Genomic DNA, 19406 nt, shown 5'->3' with positions numbered 1-19406 from the left:
ATTATTATTATTATTATTATTATTATTTCCTGCCTTTCTCCCAATATAGGAACCCTTGACTTATCCATGAGTCATGGAAAATCCATAATTTTGGCCCCCAAACCTGCCCTTGACTTATACATGACTTATACATATATGGTAAATGCTCTAAATTAATAAATAATTAAGAAATCAGCATCCAAGACTCCAGGGCAGACATGTCTGCTATTTCTAATGAAGGACTTATCAGCCAATCAGGTTTTGTATATATGAGCTGCCTGCCCTTTTAAAAACCATCCATTGGCAGTTGAAGCAGTTGGAACTAAGAGGGAAACCAACCAATCTTCTTCTTCCATTGATCTCCCTGCTGGGCAAATCTATAGATGATTGGAGCCCTCTCAGTCCCAATGATTGGACAGAGGTTAGCAGTTACAATGAAGATTGGTTAGAATTGGATATAAAGAGTTCCTCTGAGCATGTACTCAGCCTTGGAGTCAGCATCAAAACTCAACTGAAGGCCAAATGGCCATACCTTGCCCTCCCCAGCCATCCTCCTGAATTTCCTCAACTGAGCATCCTGGTTTAGAAGAGGGGGGGGGGGGGGGCTTGTCACTGTTAAACAATGGGGCAATAGTGAGTTTTGCAGAGTTTCTGCAAATCACCTAGACATGTAACAGTAGATCCTGGTTGAATACGTTCTGACTCATGAGACAGTTTGAAAAAAAGCCAAAGTAAGTGGGCCCTCGAGGAGCGGGATAATCAGGCAAACATTAGGATTTCAGTAAAGGTGGGTGACATCTGATCCTCCAAATGTTGTTGTTGTTGTGGTGGTGTGCCTTCACGTCTTTTCTGACTTACAGTGACCCTAAAGTAGACCTATCATGGGTTTTTCTCTGCAAGTTTCTTCAGAGTGGGTTTACCATTGCCATTCCCTGAGACTATGACTTCCCCAAGGTCACCCAGTGGGTTTACATAGCTGAGCTAAGACTCAAACCCTAGTCTCTCAAGTCATAGTCCAATGCTCAAACCACTACACCCCATTGGCTCTCTTCCTTTGGATTGCAATTCCCATTAGCCCTACCTAGATAGCTAATGTTGGGGAATGTTTGGAGTTGGAGTCCAAAAACCTCTGTTTAGCCACAGACTGTCCATATCTGGATTATTGTATTTATTTGGTGGTGGCAATGCAGAAAGAGGTACAATTTTATTGTGAGAAAAAAATCCAGTAACAGAATGTTTCACTTATTTTGTAGAAATAAAGTCTGGAGCATATCTATTCAAATCCACAAACATCATGTTAGCGTGTTAAAGCAATTTCTTTTTGAATTCTGATTTTAGCATTCGTATGTTGAAATGATCTACCACTTGTCTGTGAGAAACTCCAGATTAGCATTGAAATTCAAATCTTTGATCACAGGGGCACAAAATTTTCAGCTTTTAGTGACAAGCTTTTGACATCCAAGATAATTGTTCTGTTTGAGGTAAATCAAGATGCAAGTTTAAGTGTAGAGTTATTAACCAGGATTTTCAAGAATTTAGATTTACATTGGGGAAAATCTTTAAATTCTATTCCTGTTCTAACCTCAGATAGGTGAAGATGGTGCAATTTCAAGGTTGTTTCTGTACATATTTTAAAGGCTGAAATCATGGATTCCCTGGGGGAGAGTGATGAAGAGGATGACATACAAAAACCACTACAGTCTCATGAAACTTACTTATGTCAAGGTAAATCTCACGGTCATTATTTTGTTTTGTTTTATTGTATTGCTTTATTGTCATTGTTTATTGCTGTGATTTATTGGTTATGATGGGCGGGTGGGTTAATGGGGCATTGTATTTTATTTTATTTTAATGTTTTAATATTGTTGTAAGCTGCCCTGATCTCATTGGAGAGGTGTGTTGTTGTTGTTGTTGTTGTTGTTGTTTTTATACTTTATTTATTTATTTTCCTGGCATTTTCCCAACTTGGGACCAAAGATGGAATTGGGGTGGGGGGGGGGGTGGGGGTTCAATGGAATTGGAAACCAAATCCTATGAAGAATGGTTGAAAGTACTGGTCATGTTTTCCCTGGAGGAGAGCAAAAAATCAAAGGAAGACTAAACTGACAGACTAGTCAAACAGAAGGTATAGCAGACTGAGAATAATAGAGCTTGAAAGACCCCAAGGACCATCTAGTTCATCCTTCTGCTATGTGGAAATCCATTGCATTTGTTCGTTGTGGCTTCCAAAGTCAACTATTAGGTAGAAACTGCAAGAAAACAAATTTCAGGTGAACATCAGGGGAAACTTTCTAATTTTTAGAGTTCTTTCATCCAATTGCCTTGGGAGATGGTGAGTCTATTTAAGGAGAGACTGGATATTCAGCTCCCAGGCATGTTGCAATTGCTTAATTGTTGATGCAGCATTATCAAAGATATTATACCAGATCAGTGGTTCTCAAACTTTGGCCCTCCAGACATTTTGGGGTTAAACTCCCAGAATTCCTCTCTATTGCTAAAAACATCTAAATGACTGTAGGTGGGGAACCAGTGGACTAGATGAACCAAATGATACCTTCACACTCTGTAATTCTAAGATTTTTTTTGTGCCAAAAAAGCCCTCCCTGTTTTGTGTGTGTGTGGGGGGGGGGGGGGGACAAGGTCAAAGGAGCTAACAGATGCATTTGACTTTCTAATGCTTCTCTTCTCTCTCTCTCTCTCTCTCTTATTTTCTAGGCTTGAAACAGCTATACCAGTCTCAGCAACTCTGTGATGTCACCTTGGATGTTGAAGGAAGAAGCTTTCCTTGTCATAGGTGACTCTATACTATGTTGATCATGTTGTTGTACTACGTAGATTATTGAGACTGACTGACAGAAAATAGTTGGTACCATGGGCTATCATAGACATAAGTTTACAAAAGCTTATGGTACCAACATCTTTATTTCAGTTGGCTCAAAGGTACTACAAGTTCCCTTTGCATACTGATCCAGATTAATACAGCTATGTCTCTGAATTCTCTGTAGATCATGTTCTCATATACAGATAGACCTTTTCACACATTGATCCCTACCTATTTCCACTATGCAACAGACAGTGTGGATTTCTATTAGAGGATGAGATAGCCATACCTCATAGTACATTGGGTGAGATAGAGTTTTTGGTTCAAATTGGACTTAGAGATTCTATCTCAGTAAAGGATGAGCATACCATGGCCTGGTTCAAACATAGGCTTACCCAAATGGAGCACAATTCAATCCAGAACCAGGATCCAAACTCTTGTCACTCACCAGCACTTCTGTCATGGCTGACTTTTGTTGCTATCTTTGAGGCCCCATGCAGTCTATAGAATCAGGCAAAAGACCTTAATCTGCTGAAAAATTAAAATGGATCTGAGTGCCATCAGCACAATGATACCTGTTGCTGTGTGCCTTTAAGTTGTTTCCAATTTTTAGCAATCCTGTAGCAAACCTATTACAGATATTTCCTGGCAACATTTGTTAAGAGGGGATTTGTCTTTGCCTTCCTTTGAGGCTGAAAGCGTGACTTGCCCAAGGTTTCCCAGTGGGTGATATCTATCATATGATGCTGTTTTCCTATATCCTCTCTCTCTCTCTCTCTCTCTCTCTCTCTCTCTCTCACACACACACACACACACACACACACCAGGCACAATGGGGCAGGGCAGGGAAATGGGGTTAAGAACAAGGGCGGAAAAAGGCACATGAGACCAACAACAGATCAGTTGCACTAATGCATGGTAGGGAGTGCTCTCAATCTAGTATGTATGCACTTCCCTTTGTTAAAGTGATCTCAGAGAGAATGGGGGTCATGTGATGGCACTCAGATGGGACACTCTGAGCAAGGTAGTAGTGAAACCTCCACAAAATGGTGTCATCCAGTCCTAAATCTAAAAATGGTCCAGGACAATGGATATTCATATAATGGTCCATAGAGACATAGGCCTGAGATAATGAATACACCCTCCTTTCTGATCTCTAGATGAGGATCTTCTCACTTTCTTTTTGGATAACTCTTTGTTCTAAATGCAGGATGCTGTTGGCATCAATCAGTCCCTATTTCAGAGAGATCTTCATCCACTCCAACAATGAATCACAAAGTGGGGAAATCCAACTCAAGGATATGGCTGCTTCCACAATTCACAGCCTGTTGGACTATCTTTACACAGAGGAGCTGCAACTCACAGCAGAGACTGCCCAGGACCTCTTCACTGCAGCTAGCAAGCTCCAGATCCTTCCTCTGAAAGAAACAACTGGAAGGTAACGCACTATGGGCTTTTTTTTTAACCTGTGCTGTAAATTTTCTTTAGGTCCTATAATGGGAGAAAGGTAAGATACAAATTAATTTTAAAAATAAGTTGCTCCTTTCAAATTTTCAGATCCTGCATGTGTGTGCGTATGAACCTTCAAGTCGGCTGCCAACTTGTGGTGACCCCATGAATTTGATAGGATTTTCTTAAGCAAGTAATACTCAGAGGTAGTTTTGTCAGTTCCTTCTGTTAGGAAGGATCTAATTAGAGGAATTTCTGAATTTAGCTCAAATTGCTGAGAGGGAGGGTCCTAACAACACCCTTGCGAGACCGTGTCCCGTGGTGTATACGAGAAGTCCACAAGAATCCCTTGAGAGAAGACATTGAGACATACTGCTCCAATTAAGTCCAAATATTTATTAAAAGGGGAAAATAAACACACAGCAAAAGGGGGGCACGCATACACTCATACACACAATTCTCAATGAAAGTAAAAGAGGGAAATTCGGGAGAGAGTTGAGAGAGGCAAACCTATGGGAAATACTTACTTCAGAAGGCTCCTCCAGATGTGGATGTAGATGAAAGGACACGGACCTCGAAATGGGGGCGGGGGGGGGGGAGCCGAGGGAGCTAAAATCAGAGTCGGGTCTGACGTGAAGCCAGGCTGTATTCTGAATGTAGCACACCAGTGTGTGCTTAGACTGAAGCTTATATAGACAATTTCTTTACACCCTTTGTCTTGGCTGCAGCTAAGTCATTAACGTCATTACCTTAATGGCTTAGCTGCAGCCAAGACAAAGGGTGTAAAGACCTGGGCTGAAAACAAACAGCAGGTATTGTAGTTGTTTTTGGAGCAGATGGTTTTTCTTGTCTAGTAACTCCCAAACTTCTTGTGGGGAATTTCCAATCCTTTTCTCTAGGGCTCCTACCCCCTCCTTTGCAAGCTGCCTACATGACATCTCTGCTTTGGAGAAATGGCGGTGCCCCAGGAAGTCAGTCAAAGTGAATTCTACACACACTCCGAAATTTAATATAAATCGCTATGCTCTAACACTTCTCCTGAAATATAGCCTACAGCACTTGGTATTCATTAACAGTTTCCCATTCCAGTACCAACCAGGGCTGACCCTGCTTTGCTTCCAAGACCAGGCAGGATCTGGTGCCTTTAGGTTATTTAGGTCCTATTTATATTGATTATTAATTTAATTTGTAATTAACATTCATAGCACATGTTTATTTTTTAAAATCTTTTTGTTGTTGTTGTTGTTTTAAAAGTTCCAGCTTTCTACATTCACTGTGGGGTTCCATCACTGTGGTGTCATTAATGAAAAGGCCCCTCTCTGATCATTATTTGATCTCCCATCCCAAACAGAATAAACCCAAGAACATGATTTCATCTGGATACTTTACTGGGAGAAATGGCATTCATCAAATATTTGCTATTCTGTATTTCTTTCTACTATGCCCAACAGGTTTCTGGAGTCAAACATCTCCATGAGTAATTGTCTCAGCCTTTACAATCTGGCTCATCAGCACAATCACCAAGCTCTGATCCAAGCAGCCTCAGACTACATCAAGCAACACTTTGGACCTCTTTTTAAGCAGGATGCTTTCCTGAATCTGGAACACAGTGCCTTGACCAATCTCATTGCCTCAGACAGCCTGGAAGTGCCTTCTGAATTAGCCATCTACCACGCTGTGCGCAAGTGGGTAGAGTTTGCAACCTCTGGGCGTCTCCCCTTATTTAAGGATCTCCTCAGACATGTCCGCTTTCCACTACTCACCCGCGAGGAGCTCATTGATGTCCAGGCTGACATTGCAGAATATTACAGGCATGTGCGCCTGAAGTGGAAAGAGTTGGATGGAGCAGGGAGGCTGCAAGAGAGTGGTGGGCTCCGGAAGGGCATGTACAATGACTGTTTTGTGTGTGTGGAGGTCAATGGAAACAGAACCCAGGATGGAGATGACCATGAATCTCACCTGCACTGTTTTGATCCCCAGGCAGAGAAGTGGGAAAAGTTGCCACCCTTGAACTATCTCAGTTATTCTGGATGTGCATCCATGGACTGCAAACTTTACTTATCTGGAGGTCAGAAGGACAATTGCACATTTGTCAGCACTCTGCATGAGTACGACTCCCTGACCAGCCAATGGACACAGCACCCATCCATGTCCACAGTCCGGGCACTCCATCCCTTCCTAGCTTGTGATAAGAAGCTCTTTGCTCTGGGAGGCTGCAATGAATCAGGTCCTCTCTTTTCTGCAGAGGTTTTCACTGTGGCACAGAAAGCTTGGGCTCCTATTTCTAATTTGCCCCTTGCCTTGATGTATCCTGCTTCAGCTGTGCTCAGGAATAAGCTTTATCTCATAGGTGGGAAAGCCTCCAGGAGCTACCGGGGCCTTCTTATCTATGACACAAATACTGACTGGTGGACTGAGGTGTCCATGGAGTTTGCATGCTATGGAGCTACTGCTGTCTCCTTTGGTAGTGGGGTGTATGTTTTTGGTGGATACACAGAGGAACGGGGCAATTTTTTGGCCCATGGTGCAATGGCCACTGAGGAGGTTCCTTCCTGCACTAAAGGGAGCTTTTATCTCTGTGAGAATGGCAGAGTGAGCTGGGAAGTCAGTATACCAGAGCTGCCTATGGCTTTAGCCTTTGCTAGCGCTGTGGAGTGGCAAGGTAAGATTTACCTCTTAGCAGGCAAAGATGAGGATCGTTCATATAACACAAGCTATAGCTGGGTACCAGAAGACACAAGCTGGACTCGGTGCCCAGAGGAAATCCCTGTTAGCAATGAGGCACAAATTGTCAGCTGTGTCACCCTGAAGTTGCCAAAAAAGCCACTCCAATTCCTTCTGCTAGAAAAAGCGGCATCCTCAGCTGTTGTTGGGGTGGATGACGTCAAGAGAGGAGGACAGCCAGGATCTTCTGTTAGACAGAGCTGCAGCTTTAATTGCTGCTGGGGTGGAAGGTAATCCAAAAGGCTTCCAAACAGTTACCTTAGTCCTTCTATATTCAGCCAATGGATTCCCATCAGAGAAATCTGTCTCATCTTAAAGTAAGACCTTCCTTTTGCTGTCAGCTCTCATTTATTTCACTGATGTTGCCCTCAAGATAATTATGGTCCCCACTTCAGTGCTGTTAATCCCTTCTTCTAGCTACGAAAGTGTTACATCTGTGCTAGACTCTTATTAAAAGGCCTACAAGAGTCTGCTTGAATTTCTGACTTGTTTTTGTCTATCCTTTTAACTCAGATGGAAACAGTTTCTTTGGTGCATGTATTCATTGTGATCTTCCCCTGAGGAGCTCCAAACAGTTTAACCTCTGGCTCCCATCCAAGCAATACAAGGCTGGACCAACTGAGATCCAGCAATAGAAACAGTTAAATGTGCCACCAGGCTATTCAGAACATGGAGAACATGTGGCTATTCAGTTGCTATTAGACTGCAGCTCCCATTGTCCTTTATCACTGGCTGTGCTGTGCAGAGGTTGATCAGGCTGAATCTTACTTTACATTCCTAATTACAGCAGGCCCTTGACTCAATGTTACAGACATCCTTCCATATCCATGGATTTTTTAATCCATGGATCCAACCATCCACAACTTGAAAATATTCCAAAGAAATATAAAATCCAAAAAATAAACCTTGATTTTGTTATTTTATATAAAGGACACCACTTTACTATGCCATGAGACTTGAACATCCATGGATTTTGGTATCCATGGGTATCTTAAAACCAAATCCCAGCAGATAGCAAGGACTCATTGTTTTTACATGTGTTGACTAGAAGAACAGGCTGACTAGTGAAGCCATCCAGGTTTTGATGAGTCTTAAAGGATCTGTCCAATGTGCTGAACCTGTTTGGGGGACACAGCTCAACACCTTTGATATGTCTTGTAAAACGTGGCTTAAAACTTGTAGTGGATTCATCACCCCACTGACATGGTAGCCACCAGCTATCACTGGTGTTGTTTCACCATTTAACAGCTGGTAAATGGGACTATTATAACCAAGAATAATCAGTGTGTTCAAGACTTTGCCTGAAAGTCTTAGATTTCTCCAAGCCAGCATAACCATGCTGACTGAGGATTCTAGGACATGTAGTCAAAACAGCAACTTTCCCCATGACATCTATATTCACAGTCATTCCTAGTGATGTTTCCCCATGTTTTAGCCACTGACACCACTTTTGATCACAGGAATGCTACCAATTTCTCTCATAATGATTATATCAACTGAGGACTTGAAGTTGGTTAAGAAATCTTGGTTAAAAGACTGTTCAGCCTTAATAGTGTTCCATGTCAATGTCGATGTATCGTTTAACCATTAAGTTTGGAAGGAAAAATAACGTATCTGGGAGTGAAGCAGGGGTGGGTTTAGACAATGTTATCCATATAATTATCAAAATTGGAGTTAAAAATTCAAGCCAATGCATCTGCACCAGCCCTTGTAAAGTAGATGTATTGGGTAAACTGCTGAATGGTACATGTTTCTGTAAACCCCACTGTGTCAGTGAATACACTCTGGTTGGGGATAGCAGCAGCATTTCTGCCAGGGGTGAAAATCAGATGCCCTTGCAAGTGCTGTTGAACTGGGAGGCCTAGCAGACCTAGGATTGCCCAGAAAAGAAATTAAGATAAATGATAGATGGCATAGACAGGGATAAACATCATGGAATGGGCGTATTTGGCCCCATTCCCATTGCCCTTCTGGAACCTCTTTTTTTAAAAAAGCAGCTGTCAATCAAGTGCCTAAATGCTTGATGACACAGCCAATCAATCGCTTAGGCGCTTTTCCCCTCTGGGAAAGGGGCCTCCATCCCCCCAAGTCCCTTTGCCTCCCGCAATGTTTCCTGGGCTGTCGGGGGGGGGCGGTCGAGCAGGCATGTAAAAAGGGAAAAATAGTTTTAAATGGTGTTCAATGGCTTTCCTCACATGTTGATCTATGAATGTGAAGCAGGGAGGAGGTTTCAGGGGGCATAATGTGTTTACTGCGTTTGGAGGTCAATGTAGCAATTTGCTATGTTTGGACATCCAACAGAGCACCTAGGCAATTGAATGCTTAATTTTTAAAAAAATTGTCTACACATGCAATCGCCTTACCCTGCTTCCCACTCCACCGGGGAAAAGGCTATGGGAACAGGAGAAAATGGCGCCGGTAATGCAGGAAAGGGAACAAGTGGGTGACACCCCCAGGCCAGCCCCTTGAGCACTGCTCCTCCCATCCCCAAGTTTCCGAATCAGACACCCTTGTCATTCCCATTCATTTGCCCCAAATCAGACTTGGGAGGTGCAGGAAAAACCTCCAAAAAAGTACAGTCAAATTAATCTGGTTTATCCACCAATGATTCAGGTTTTTCCAGGAAAAATCGATTACATGGGGATCAGATCCGAATTACAATGGGAACGAAATCGGCGCAATGAGGATCAAATGCACGCTCAAATGGGAACGATGCCCCCATAATTCGAGTCTTGATCTGCGTTATAAGCCAATGGGAATGGGGCCTTTGTGTGAATAAGGTATCTTTTGGTCCAAATATTTCTCTTTTTTATGCCACATTAGCACATTGTGATTTCTGTGCAGCCAACCTTTAGAGCAGTCATGGGGACATCCATGGATGAGAGCCAGACTCTTCTCAGTCGACACCTCCAAATTTTCACAGGGACACATCCCCTCACTAGCCCAATACTGGGATACAGACATTAATTATTCTCTCTCTCTCTCTCTCTCTCTCTCTCTCTCTCTCTCTCTCTCTCGCTCACTCGCTCGCTCTAAGTTTAAAAGTTCTGAAGGAAACATGGCAGAATTTAGAAATTGAGAATGCCTGAATAATGTTTGCCTTATTGTTATACAGTGAGTAAAGCTAAAGCTCACATTCACAACTCCTTCCACTTTTGGCTCTGGCCACACCAATGCATAGCTGTGATCAGGCCTGGTGCTAAAATGTCAACACCCAATAAGTTTCAACCAAAGTATATGGATGGAAAGAATATTCATAGAATCATAAAGTTGGAAGAGACCACAAGGGCCATCCAGTCCAACTCCATTCTGCCATGCAGGAATTCTCAATCAAAGCACCCCCGACAGATGACCATCCAGCCTCTGTTTAAAATCCTCCCAAGAAGGAGACTCCACCAGTCTCCAAGGGAGTATGTTACACTGTTGAACAGCTCTTACTGTCAGGAATTTCTTCCTAACGTTGAGCTGGAATAGCTTTTCCTCTAGTTTGAAACCATTGCTCTGGGTCCAATTCTCTGGAGCAGCAAAAAACAAGCTTGTTCCATCCACAATATGACACCCCCTCAAATATTTATTCAAAAATATTTCAAAAATGCTTCAAAACTGTGTTTCTCTAATATTGAGAAACTCCGATGAAAAGAATCCCTGACTGAAGAAAATCTTCATAGTGGGTGTTCTTTGCTTAGAAAACAACATTTTCCTTGCAGAATACAGTATTCCTCAGCATCAATGTTATTTTCTGTGCACAAAATTCCATTTGCTGTACACACAGAGAATATCTTACAAATTTTGGTCAGAATAAGTCCTTAACTGCAAATAGTCTTTGAAAATTGTGCAGTTTTCAAAGACTTTCTCACCATGGGAAGAAAATTGCTAATTTCCTTTAACAACAAAATCAGTAAACCATTATATCTCCTCTGGGGCAATATGGGCCTAAAAGAGGTACATTCAGATGGATGCAAATACTAGCAGCCAGTGGTGAGGCATGCCAGACATTGCAACAATGACTGCTACTACACTGAAGAATTAATGCACCACTTCAACTGTCATTGGTCCATCCTATGGAATCCTGGGATCTGTACTTTGTGTTGTGGCACCAGAGTGCTCTGACAGAGAAAGCTTAATGTCTCACAAAACTACAGATCCCAAAATTCCGTGACATTGAGCCATGGCAATTAAAGCAGTGTCAAACTGCATTAATTCTGCAGTGCAGATGTAGCTTATGTCTGGAAGTCCATACTTTGCCCATCCCTGACCCTCACAGAAAACATTTCCTCACACATTTTTTAGAAGTCATAACTAGTCAATGACTGCCCTGCTATTTTTGCACTGCTGGCGAACCCATTGGACATGCTGATTTAAATTAAACTTCAAAACATCTGGAATGCACTAGGTTAAGAGAGGCTATCAGAGAACATTCATGAAAGTGCAAACAGGTTTGTATGAATTTCTGTTTCTCTTTTTGTTTAATTAAAAACATGAAGCATGTAGGCAGGATTAGGCGGGGGGGCACAGGTTAACCAGAGGTGGTAGATGAACATGTTTACATGTATAAACTCCCCAAAATTACCTATAATTGAACAAAATTGCAATCATAATATTGCGGAAGTAGGTTAGAGTCATTTTTCCCTTTCAATAGGACACGCTGAGTTGATTGCAAAGCAGATGTGTCTTCTAAATTTTGACTGCACCTGGTAACTTTTGCAAAGCCCATTGTCTCCGCATAGCCTCCAGCATTTCACAGATAAAAACCAGCACTTGTGTGGCCAATGAACATCAGAGTGTGGTCAAGATGACAAACATCATTAAAGAGAAACAGCACACAATCTGGAAAGGATGCAGCTGACTGCTTTTGCCTGAGTCACTGGGAAGGGCATTATTCATCCCCTCCTTTCCTCTCCTCCTACTGTTAACTGAGTGAAAACTACTATTGCTCAGCTCTCCCACCCTCCCTCCCTGGGTCTGAGTTTTCTCTTGTCACAACGCTGGGGCGACAACATAGGTCTTGGATCTGGTGGGCATGGTTTCCAGGGCTACATAGCACTGGATTGGGAGTCCTTCAGGGCCCGGGAGCACTGAGGGCATGCGCTGTGGCCATTTCGGGGGGCACATCATGGCAGCACCTCCTGGTGCCTAGGGGCTTAACTGAGAACATGCGATCGGCCAGTTCTATGTCTGTGATATGGCATTTTATATAGCCCCTATGTCATCCCGAAGCCTGACTGTGACCAGGCATTTCAGTTCATTGAGCAACCGGGGGGTTGATCGATGTTCCGGGTCCAGACCTCATGCTTTGGGCCAACCCTACCTTTGTTGTTGTTTGTCTAATAAAGTTGTGGCCTTTCTTCCATTTCTTGGATCATTGTTCTTTCTGGCGGCTCCCTCAACAGCAATTTCACTTTCATTAGAGTGATGTCCTTCTCTGACATTCAGTTTTCCTACTGTGTCAACCACAGAATTCTCATGGAAGTGAATACATTAATACACTGCATTTCTGCTTTTCCCACTTACTACTCTTGTTTTAACATTTCTTCCTTTTCTCAGTAAAGTTCCTCAATTTTTTTCATATATAAGCTTCCAGGTGGTCCGCTTTTCATTTTGCTACTGGGCCTGTGAGGTTGGCTAACATAAGAGATAATGACTGGCCCAAGGGTTACCAAATGAGCTTTTGGGGCAAGTGGCAATCTTTTATTCAAGTCTCCAAAGTCTCAGTCCAACACTGTGTATTCTTTTGTGGTTTATGTGCTGTCGCAACCCACGTCTGCTACCTGAGGCAACTGCCTCACTCTGTCTAATAGTAAATCCAACCCTGATTGATGCTTGTGGGCTCTAATCATGACTGTCAAAAGTCCTAAGGCTCATATGCCGGAGCCTATCCTCTGATGCGACAGTTTTGACACACCGTCTTGTTTGAAACGGCAACATGATTGTTAAAGCTCTGAAGAATTAGATTCTAGCAGGGCAACCTTCTAAACGATAGACTTGCCAAGATCCCTCAGAGCTGTCTGATCAGTATGCATGCCGAAAAGTGAAACACCTTAACTGAATGCACATCACTGTGGATCGACTTTCAACTCAGCAAAGTTGAAGCTTTTACTCTTAGCCCATCTGTTTGATGTATTTCCAACGGCATCAAGGAGAGAGCCCATCACTGTGAGGGTATGCAATCAAATGGACACCGAAAGGTTGCTGCTGGTTTGAACTCCCTCTCCTGTCAAAGATTTCACCACATCAACCAATTAAAAATTATGTACAACCAGATGAAAATAACTGGAATTGTTAGTTTGCCCAAGTGGTAGAGGAGCTGAATCTTTCAGAAAACAAAGCTATGTAAGTGATAGGATCTGCTACATTTTTAAATTATTTTTAAAGAAAATTTTATTTTTTTTAAAGGAAATGTCTCCAGCTTCTAATGACCCTTGTAAAATGGGCAGCTTTTAATTTCAGAGAATCCCAAGCCCAATTTTGATGGGTAACAGGTGTTTGCATGCTGTCCCTTCATTGCATCCTGTCTTGCTATGTAGCATGAATTATTCAGAAACTTTCATTTTTTTTGAAGCCACTCTTTACTATAGTGTGATTCCCCAGCTAGAAGCAAACAAAAAGAACATTAAAGGAGTATATCAAACAAATTCCCCAACACAGACATATGCACCTACACAAAAGCAGTCCCTAAAGTAGAATTCAGATTCCAAAATATGAATACATTGTCTTCTAATAGATCTGGAATATGCCTTGGCCAGTGCTTAAAATAGTAGTTTTGTTTATTTTATTGTATTTATATCCCATATTCTCCCGGTACAGAACCCAAGGTAACTTACAAGACATATTAGAATAAAATTCAGCTAAAACCAAACCAACATGGTGTAGTGCTTTGAGTGTTGGACCAGGACATTGTGGGACTAGGGTTTGAATCCCTGCTTGGCCATGGAATACCCACTGGGTTGCTCTGGGTAAGTCACACCTTCTCAGCCTCAGAGAAAGGCAAAAGCAAACCCCCTCTGAACAAATTCTGCTAAGAAAATGTCTTGATATGGCCTTGGGGTCGCCATAAGTCAGAAATGGCTTATGGGAAACAACAAACAAACATTTATAATATTAGAGAATTAATCATTCTGTGAGCCTGCCTGACTTTTAACGACTTTCAGGGGAAGGCTTTCTCTGTTTCACCACCATCACAGGGGCATTTGGTGAAGTAAAGTGAAAGCCTTCTTAGTGGTTGTTCCCAACTTGTGGAATTTCCTTCCATGGGAAACTAGTGTTCCTCCCCACCTTTCTTCTCTATTTCTGCCAGCGAGCAAAGGTGTTTAAAAAAAAAAAATAGATAGGCCTTTCACTCCTTAAATTACTGTGGCAGAGGGATCTTTTTGATGCAGTATATTAGGGCCAAGATCCTGCATTAAACATATTATTATTATTATTATTATTATTATTATTATTATTATTATTAACCTTTATTTATAAAGCGCTGTAAATTTACACAGTGCTGTACATACAATCTTTTTAATTAGACGGTTCCCTGCCCTCAGGCTTACAATCTAAAAAGACATGACACAAAAGTAGAAGGGAGTGGTGGTGGGGAAGGGGATGAGGGCCAGCAGTTCTTCTCTACCTCTGAGGCCTGGATCAGGGGAGATGGACTGGAGGGAGGGCTTGGCTTCTTAATGCATGGGTAATCTTCTTCCAAGGAGGCCTGTTGGAGCTAGCCTGCCTATCTAGTAGGATAATACATATTAAATTCATAGCAATACAGGAAATGATTCAATAAAACAGGCAACAAAAGAACATCAAATAGCAAGTGACAATTATGCAATGCCTGGGAACGCTTCTCTGAACAGGAAGGTCTTCAACTCTGTTTTGAAGCTGGTTAAAGAAGTGATCATATAGCCATGATGTTGTAGTAGCTATTCTTTAATTTCCTTCTAACCTCATCTTAGGGCATCATGAGACTTAGGACAATGTATTAATTAATTTATTTATTGGATTTGTATCCTGCCTTTCTTTCAAATTGGGATTCAAGGCATCTTACAATAATTTTAAAATTATTGAGCATATGGCTATTCACATGCAGGACTCTGCTTTCAGGATGGGTTATGCACAGTCCAGGATGAAAAGGAGCCATTTGTTGAGCAACCTTTGGGTTTGGCCAGTCAACAAATGCATGTCACAGTTACTTTATCTAGCCCACATTTTACCAGCTTGTTTGCAAGAATGTCATGGGGAACCTTGTCAAAGGCCTTACTGAAATCAAGATATACTATATCTACGGCATTCCCTTCATCTATCAAGCTGGTAATTTTTTTTTTTTTTTAAAAAAGATCAACTTAGTCTGGCATGACTTGTTTCTCTGAAACCCATGTTGACTTTTTGTGATTATGGAATTGCCTTCTAGATGTTCACAGACTCTCTGTTTAATGACATCCCTTCAAATATTTAGACATGCCTATCATGTCACTTTCTCTTCTCCAGACTAAACATATCCAGCTTCCTAAGCCATAGGGCATGGTTTCCAAACCTTTCACCATTTTGGTCACCCTCCTCTGGACATGCTGCTGCTTGTCAACAACCTTCTTGAATTGTGGTATTATTCCAGATGAGGTCTGGCCAAATCAAAATAGAGTGGCTTCCCTCAGTATTATACTCCTATTGATGCACACTAGAATCATATTGGCTTTTTTAATTGCCAGTTTACACTATTGACCTATGTTTACTGTGTGGTCCACTAAGATTCCTAGACCCCTTGTGAAACCAGGTGTCACCCATCCTATAACTGTGCATTTCTCTCTCTTTTTTTCTGCTTGAGGGTACAAGCTTACATTTTTCCCTGTTGAAATTCATTTTGTTGAAATTCATTTTGTTATTTTTATTGGATCAGTACTGCAATCAGGCCTCCATATCCCCAGATTGTGCATCCAAAGACTCCACCATTCATGACTTGAAAACATTTCCCAAAAATTCAATAAAGCAAATCTTAATTTTGCCATTTTTATATAACGGGTATCGTTTTACTAACCCACTGTATTTAGAAGAGCCCTCATGGCGTAGTGGTTAAATGCCTGTACTAAAACCACTCACTCACAACCACAAGGCTGTGAGTTCAATACCAGCCAGGGGCTCAGGGTTGACTCAGCCTGGCATCCTTCTGAGGCCGCTCAAATGAGTACCCAGCTTGTTGGGGGCAATTGGCTTACACATTGTAAACCACTTAGGGAGTGCTTAAGTGCACTGATAAGCAGTATAGAAATATACTTGCTATTGCTATAATGGGACTTGAGCATCCATGTGGGGTCATTAAACGAAACCCAAGTGAATACCAAGGGCCCACTGTATTAACAATTTGATTGACTGGTGCTTGGGTTTCACTGGCAACCAGTGCAGAGATTTCAAAACTTGGGTGATATACTCCTTTCACCATGCCCCTCACAGAAACTGCAATGCCTACCTAATTCTCAAACCTGGCAAATGTCTATCCCAAGAGATTACACCTGATCAGAATTCAAATCAGCTGCTTGGCCATCATCCAGCTCCTCACTGCTGACTCTAGGGTCTGTTCCAGCACTTTGACAGCCTCTCCTTGTTGAGATGCAATGAAGAGACAGAGCTGACTGAGTGTCATCTGCTTATTGATATGGTACACCAGCTCTCCAGATGATACCTTTCAGGAAGGTTGCCATATTCCAGGGCATTAGCTGGTGTCTTAAGAAATTGTTGTGCTTCACTGGGGTACCAGGTAGGAAGACAATTCTCTGGGTGAGTGGCACAAGAGGGGAAAAATGTGATTTTTGTAAGCGAAACTTTGAAGACTTCACACCCATCTCCACTTATTGCCATCTGGTGCCAAGGTGCTCTGCACTGGTTGAATGCAAAGTTGTTTTGTTACATTTATAGGAATTGGAATTGAGGTTGAGTATATATCCAGATTTGCTAGTTGCATGGCATTGCCATTAACCATAAGGATTGGGCAGCACGATAAATATGTCACTCCACATTTGGAGGTGAATGCTACAAGATCTCAGCATTAGCTTGTGAAATGAATATAGAACATTGGTGCAACCAACCAGGAAGGAACCACATTCATACTAATTTGCCTGAGTGCAAAAGTAGCTTAACAAAGCATCTCAACAGAATGTGCTTTCCTCTTGTAGGGTGCATAATAAGGCACATCAGAAGGTCTTTCTTTTCTCACCCCTTTGTTCTATTATGTAATAACAATTTCTCCTGAAGCAGTAGCATTCATATCATTTCTCAGCCCTAAGCTGTTCCTTGTCTTAAGCAAGATGCTTTGCTTGTTTCCCTTGCATTTTGAAAAACATAGCAATATATATAGTGTGCTTTAACTTTTCATGCATCCTTTTTTTCCCCCTACATACTACTGGCCAGGAGAGCTAGCAAAGCATAACTACTACTCTTGAAAAGTTGGGTTCAATTTTGGGTTGGACTAAGATATTAGCCCTACCATATCCCCTGAGTAGGACTGAGCCCTGAATCTGGATAGGAAGGAAAACACATAAACAATGTCTTTGGTGAAAGGATCCACAGAAAAGCAGAACTGCTTTCATTTGAATTTACTCAGAGCAATGCCACAGCAGCAGCTTTTTATAGAGGTTCCAGAGGTACACAAAGAGAGGAGGGCATGAACAAACCTAATGTTTTCATTTCGCTATTGTATGTGTGTCATTTCTTATCTCTAAAGACAATAGAGTCTTTGTAACATCATCATTCCTGTGAATGAATGGATATTCTCAGGATAGGATAGTCAGTGTCAAAATTATTCTTAATACCATATCTGTGACACTGAACTTGAACACAGCTCTTACTGTGAGGGGAGGTTGCAGAATGCTAGTAAAACAGACTCATAAAGTGATCCAACACAAATAAGGATTTGTTGCTGTCAACCATGAGACTTTCCAAGCTTCAAGGCATTTTCTTTGTCAGATCTGTTCATATTTATATCTATGGTATTAAAATTATTGCTGGCGGGATACAGACCACCCAAAAAGGGCGGTCTATCCGCGCCTTCTTTTGATGCGTGAGGGAGCTGCAGCGGACAAACCATGCGGCTCCCTTGAACAGCAAAAAGAACCCTTAAAAAGTGGTTTCTTCTTGCAGTGTGTTTGTGATGATGCAGTGCACTAATGGAGCACTTGTACCATCACAATGATGCCAGGATGTGCAGATGCTGAGCATCCATTGTGTCAAAATGGCGGCGCCTGTGTGTACAGGGTGCCACCATTTTGACACCTCCATCACATGCTAGAGGTGAGGCCAGTATGGGAAGTGCACCCTCGACCAACCCCTAGCACGTGACGGGCGCACTGCAAATGCCCATCTGGATCGGGCCACTATTATTATTATTATTATTGGCATTATTAGCACAAGTATCATCATCATCATCATCAATATACCATACTTCCTCCAAGATTCTCTGCCTACTTTTATTCTGACAACAAGCCTTCAAGGCAGGTTAGGCTGAAAGATGTGGGCCGAGATCCTGTTTGACATGTACAATATCAGGGTGGCCATTCTTGAACAAATAAATTTCAAATGAAGATTAGAAAGAGAAACCACTGAAATTCACAAATTATAATCTGTTAACAGAGTTAATGGTTTCATGGCATACTAGATATATTATTTAGAATTGTGCGTAAACAGCACTGCTGAAAGCGTTCGAAGAGTTGTAGGTGTTGGCGATAGGTGACCCATGTTTCAGACCCATAAAGGAGAATAGACAGTACAATGGCTCTATACACACTGAATTTTGTGCTTTGCCTCAAGTGTTTGTTACTCCAGACTCTTTTATGAAGCCTTCCGAATGCACTATATGCCTTTGCTAATCTATGATCGATCTCTTTATCAGGCTTGACATCTGAGGAGATGATGCTTCCCAGGTAGGTGAACTGCTGGACGGACTTAAGCACAGATTTGCCAACAGTGACATGGGGATGGTTCTAAATATAAATATAAATAAATTCTAAATATACACTAGACTGACTATGTGACAAATGTTGCTGTCCTTGAGCAAGCAGGGTTCACTAGCATTGAGACCATGCTATTGAGGACGCAGCTGCACTGGGCAGGACACATTTCCAGGATGAAGGACCATCGCTTCCCAAAAATAATACTCCATGGTGAACTCGCCATGGGTCAGCGTAAGAGGGGTGCTCCAAAGAAGAGATACAAGGACTCCCTGAAACAACATCTCAGGCTTGGCCAAATCAATCATCAACAATGGTCCACCCTGGCCTCACATCGGGAGACATGGAGACGCACTATCCACAATGCTGCAGCCTTTTGTGAGAACTTATGCCGAACAAGTCTTTAAGAGAAACGCAGAAAGAACCACAACCCAGAAACATCACCCAAAGAGACTTTCTGCAACCAGACTTGTTTATCTTGGATTGGCCTTTTTAGTCATCAACGCGCTTGTAGAAAG

The 19406-nt window shown here is 42.0% G+C and overlaps 1 protein-coding gene across 3 annotated transcripts; it reads left to right on the top strand.

The window, feature by feature from the left end:
- Window positions 1-305: 305 nt before the first annotated feature.
- On the top strand, window positions 306-7427 carry LOC149317637 (kelch repeat and BTB domain-containing protein 8-like). Of its 3 annotated transcripts, none has more exons than XM_089518949.1 (5): window positions 306-400; window positions 1617-1704; window positions 2695-2773; window positions 4011-4238; window positions 5701-7427. In XM_089518949.1, exons 2-5 carry the CDS (start codon window positions 1626-1628, stop codon window positions 7205-7207), a joined length of 1893 nt encoding a protein of 630 aa, XP_089375075.1. In that variant the 5' UTR covers window positions 306-400; window positions 1617-1625; the 3' UTR covers window positions 7208-7427. The 3 variants fall into 3 exon arrangements, with proteins under 3 accessions (XP_089375075.1, XP_089375076.1, XP_089375077.1); XM_089518950.1 differs by having other exon boundaries at window positions 1567-1704; XM_089518951.1 differs by lacking the exon at window positions 306-400 and adding an exon at window positions 579-766.
- The last annotated feature ends 11979 nt before the right edge of the window (window positions 7428-19406 follow it).

The sequence above is a fragment of the Sceloporus occidentalis genome, unplaced genomic scaffold (assembly GCF_023333645.1).
Source record: "Sceloporus occidentalis isolate IW3139 unplaced genomic scaffold, rSceOcc1.0.p SCAF_3, whole genome shotgun sequence".
NCBI classification, from domain to species: Eukaryota; Metazoa; Chordata; class Lepidosauria; order Squamata; family Phrynosomatidae; genus Sceloporus; species Sceloporus occidentalis.
Note: the sequence above shows the minus strand (reverse complement) of the source record. Positions and strands in the feature narration are given on the sequence as shown.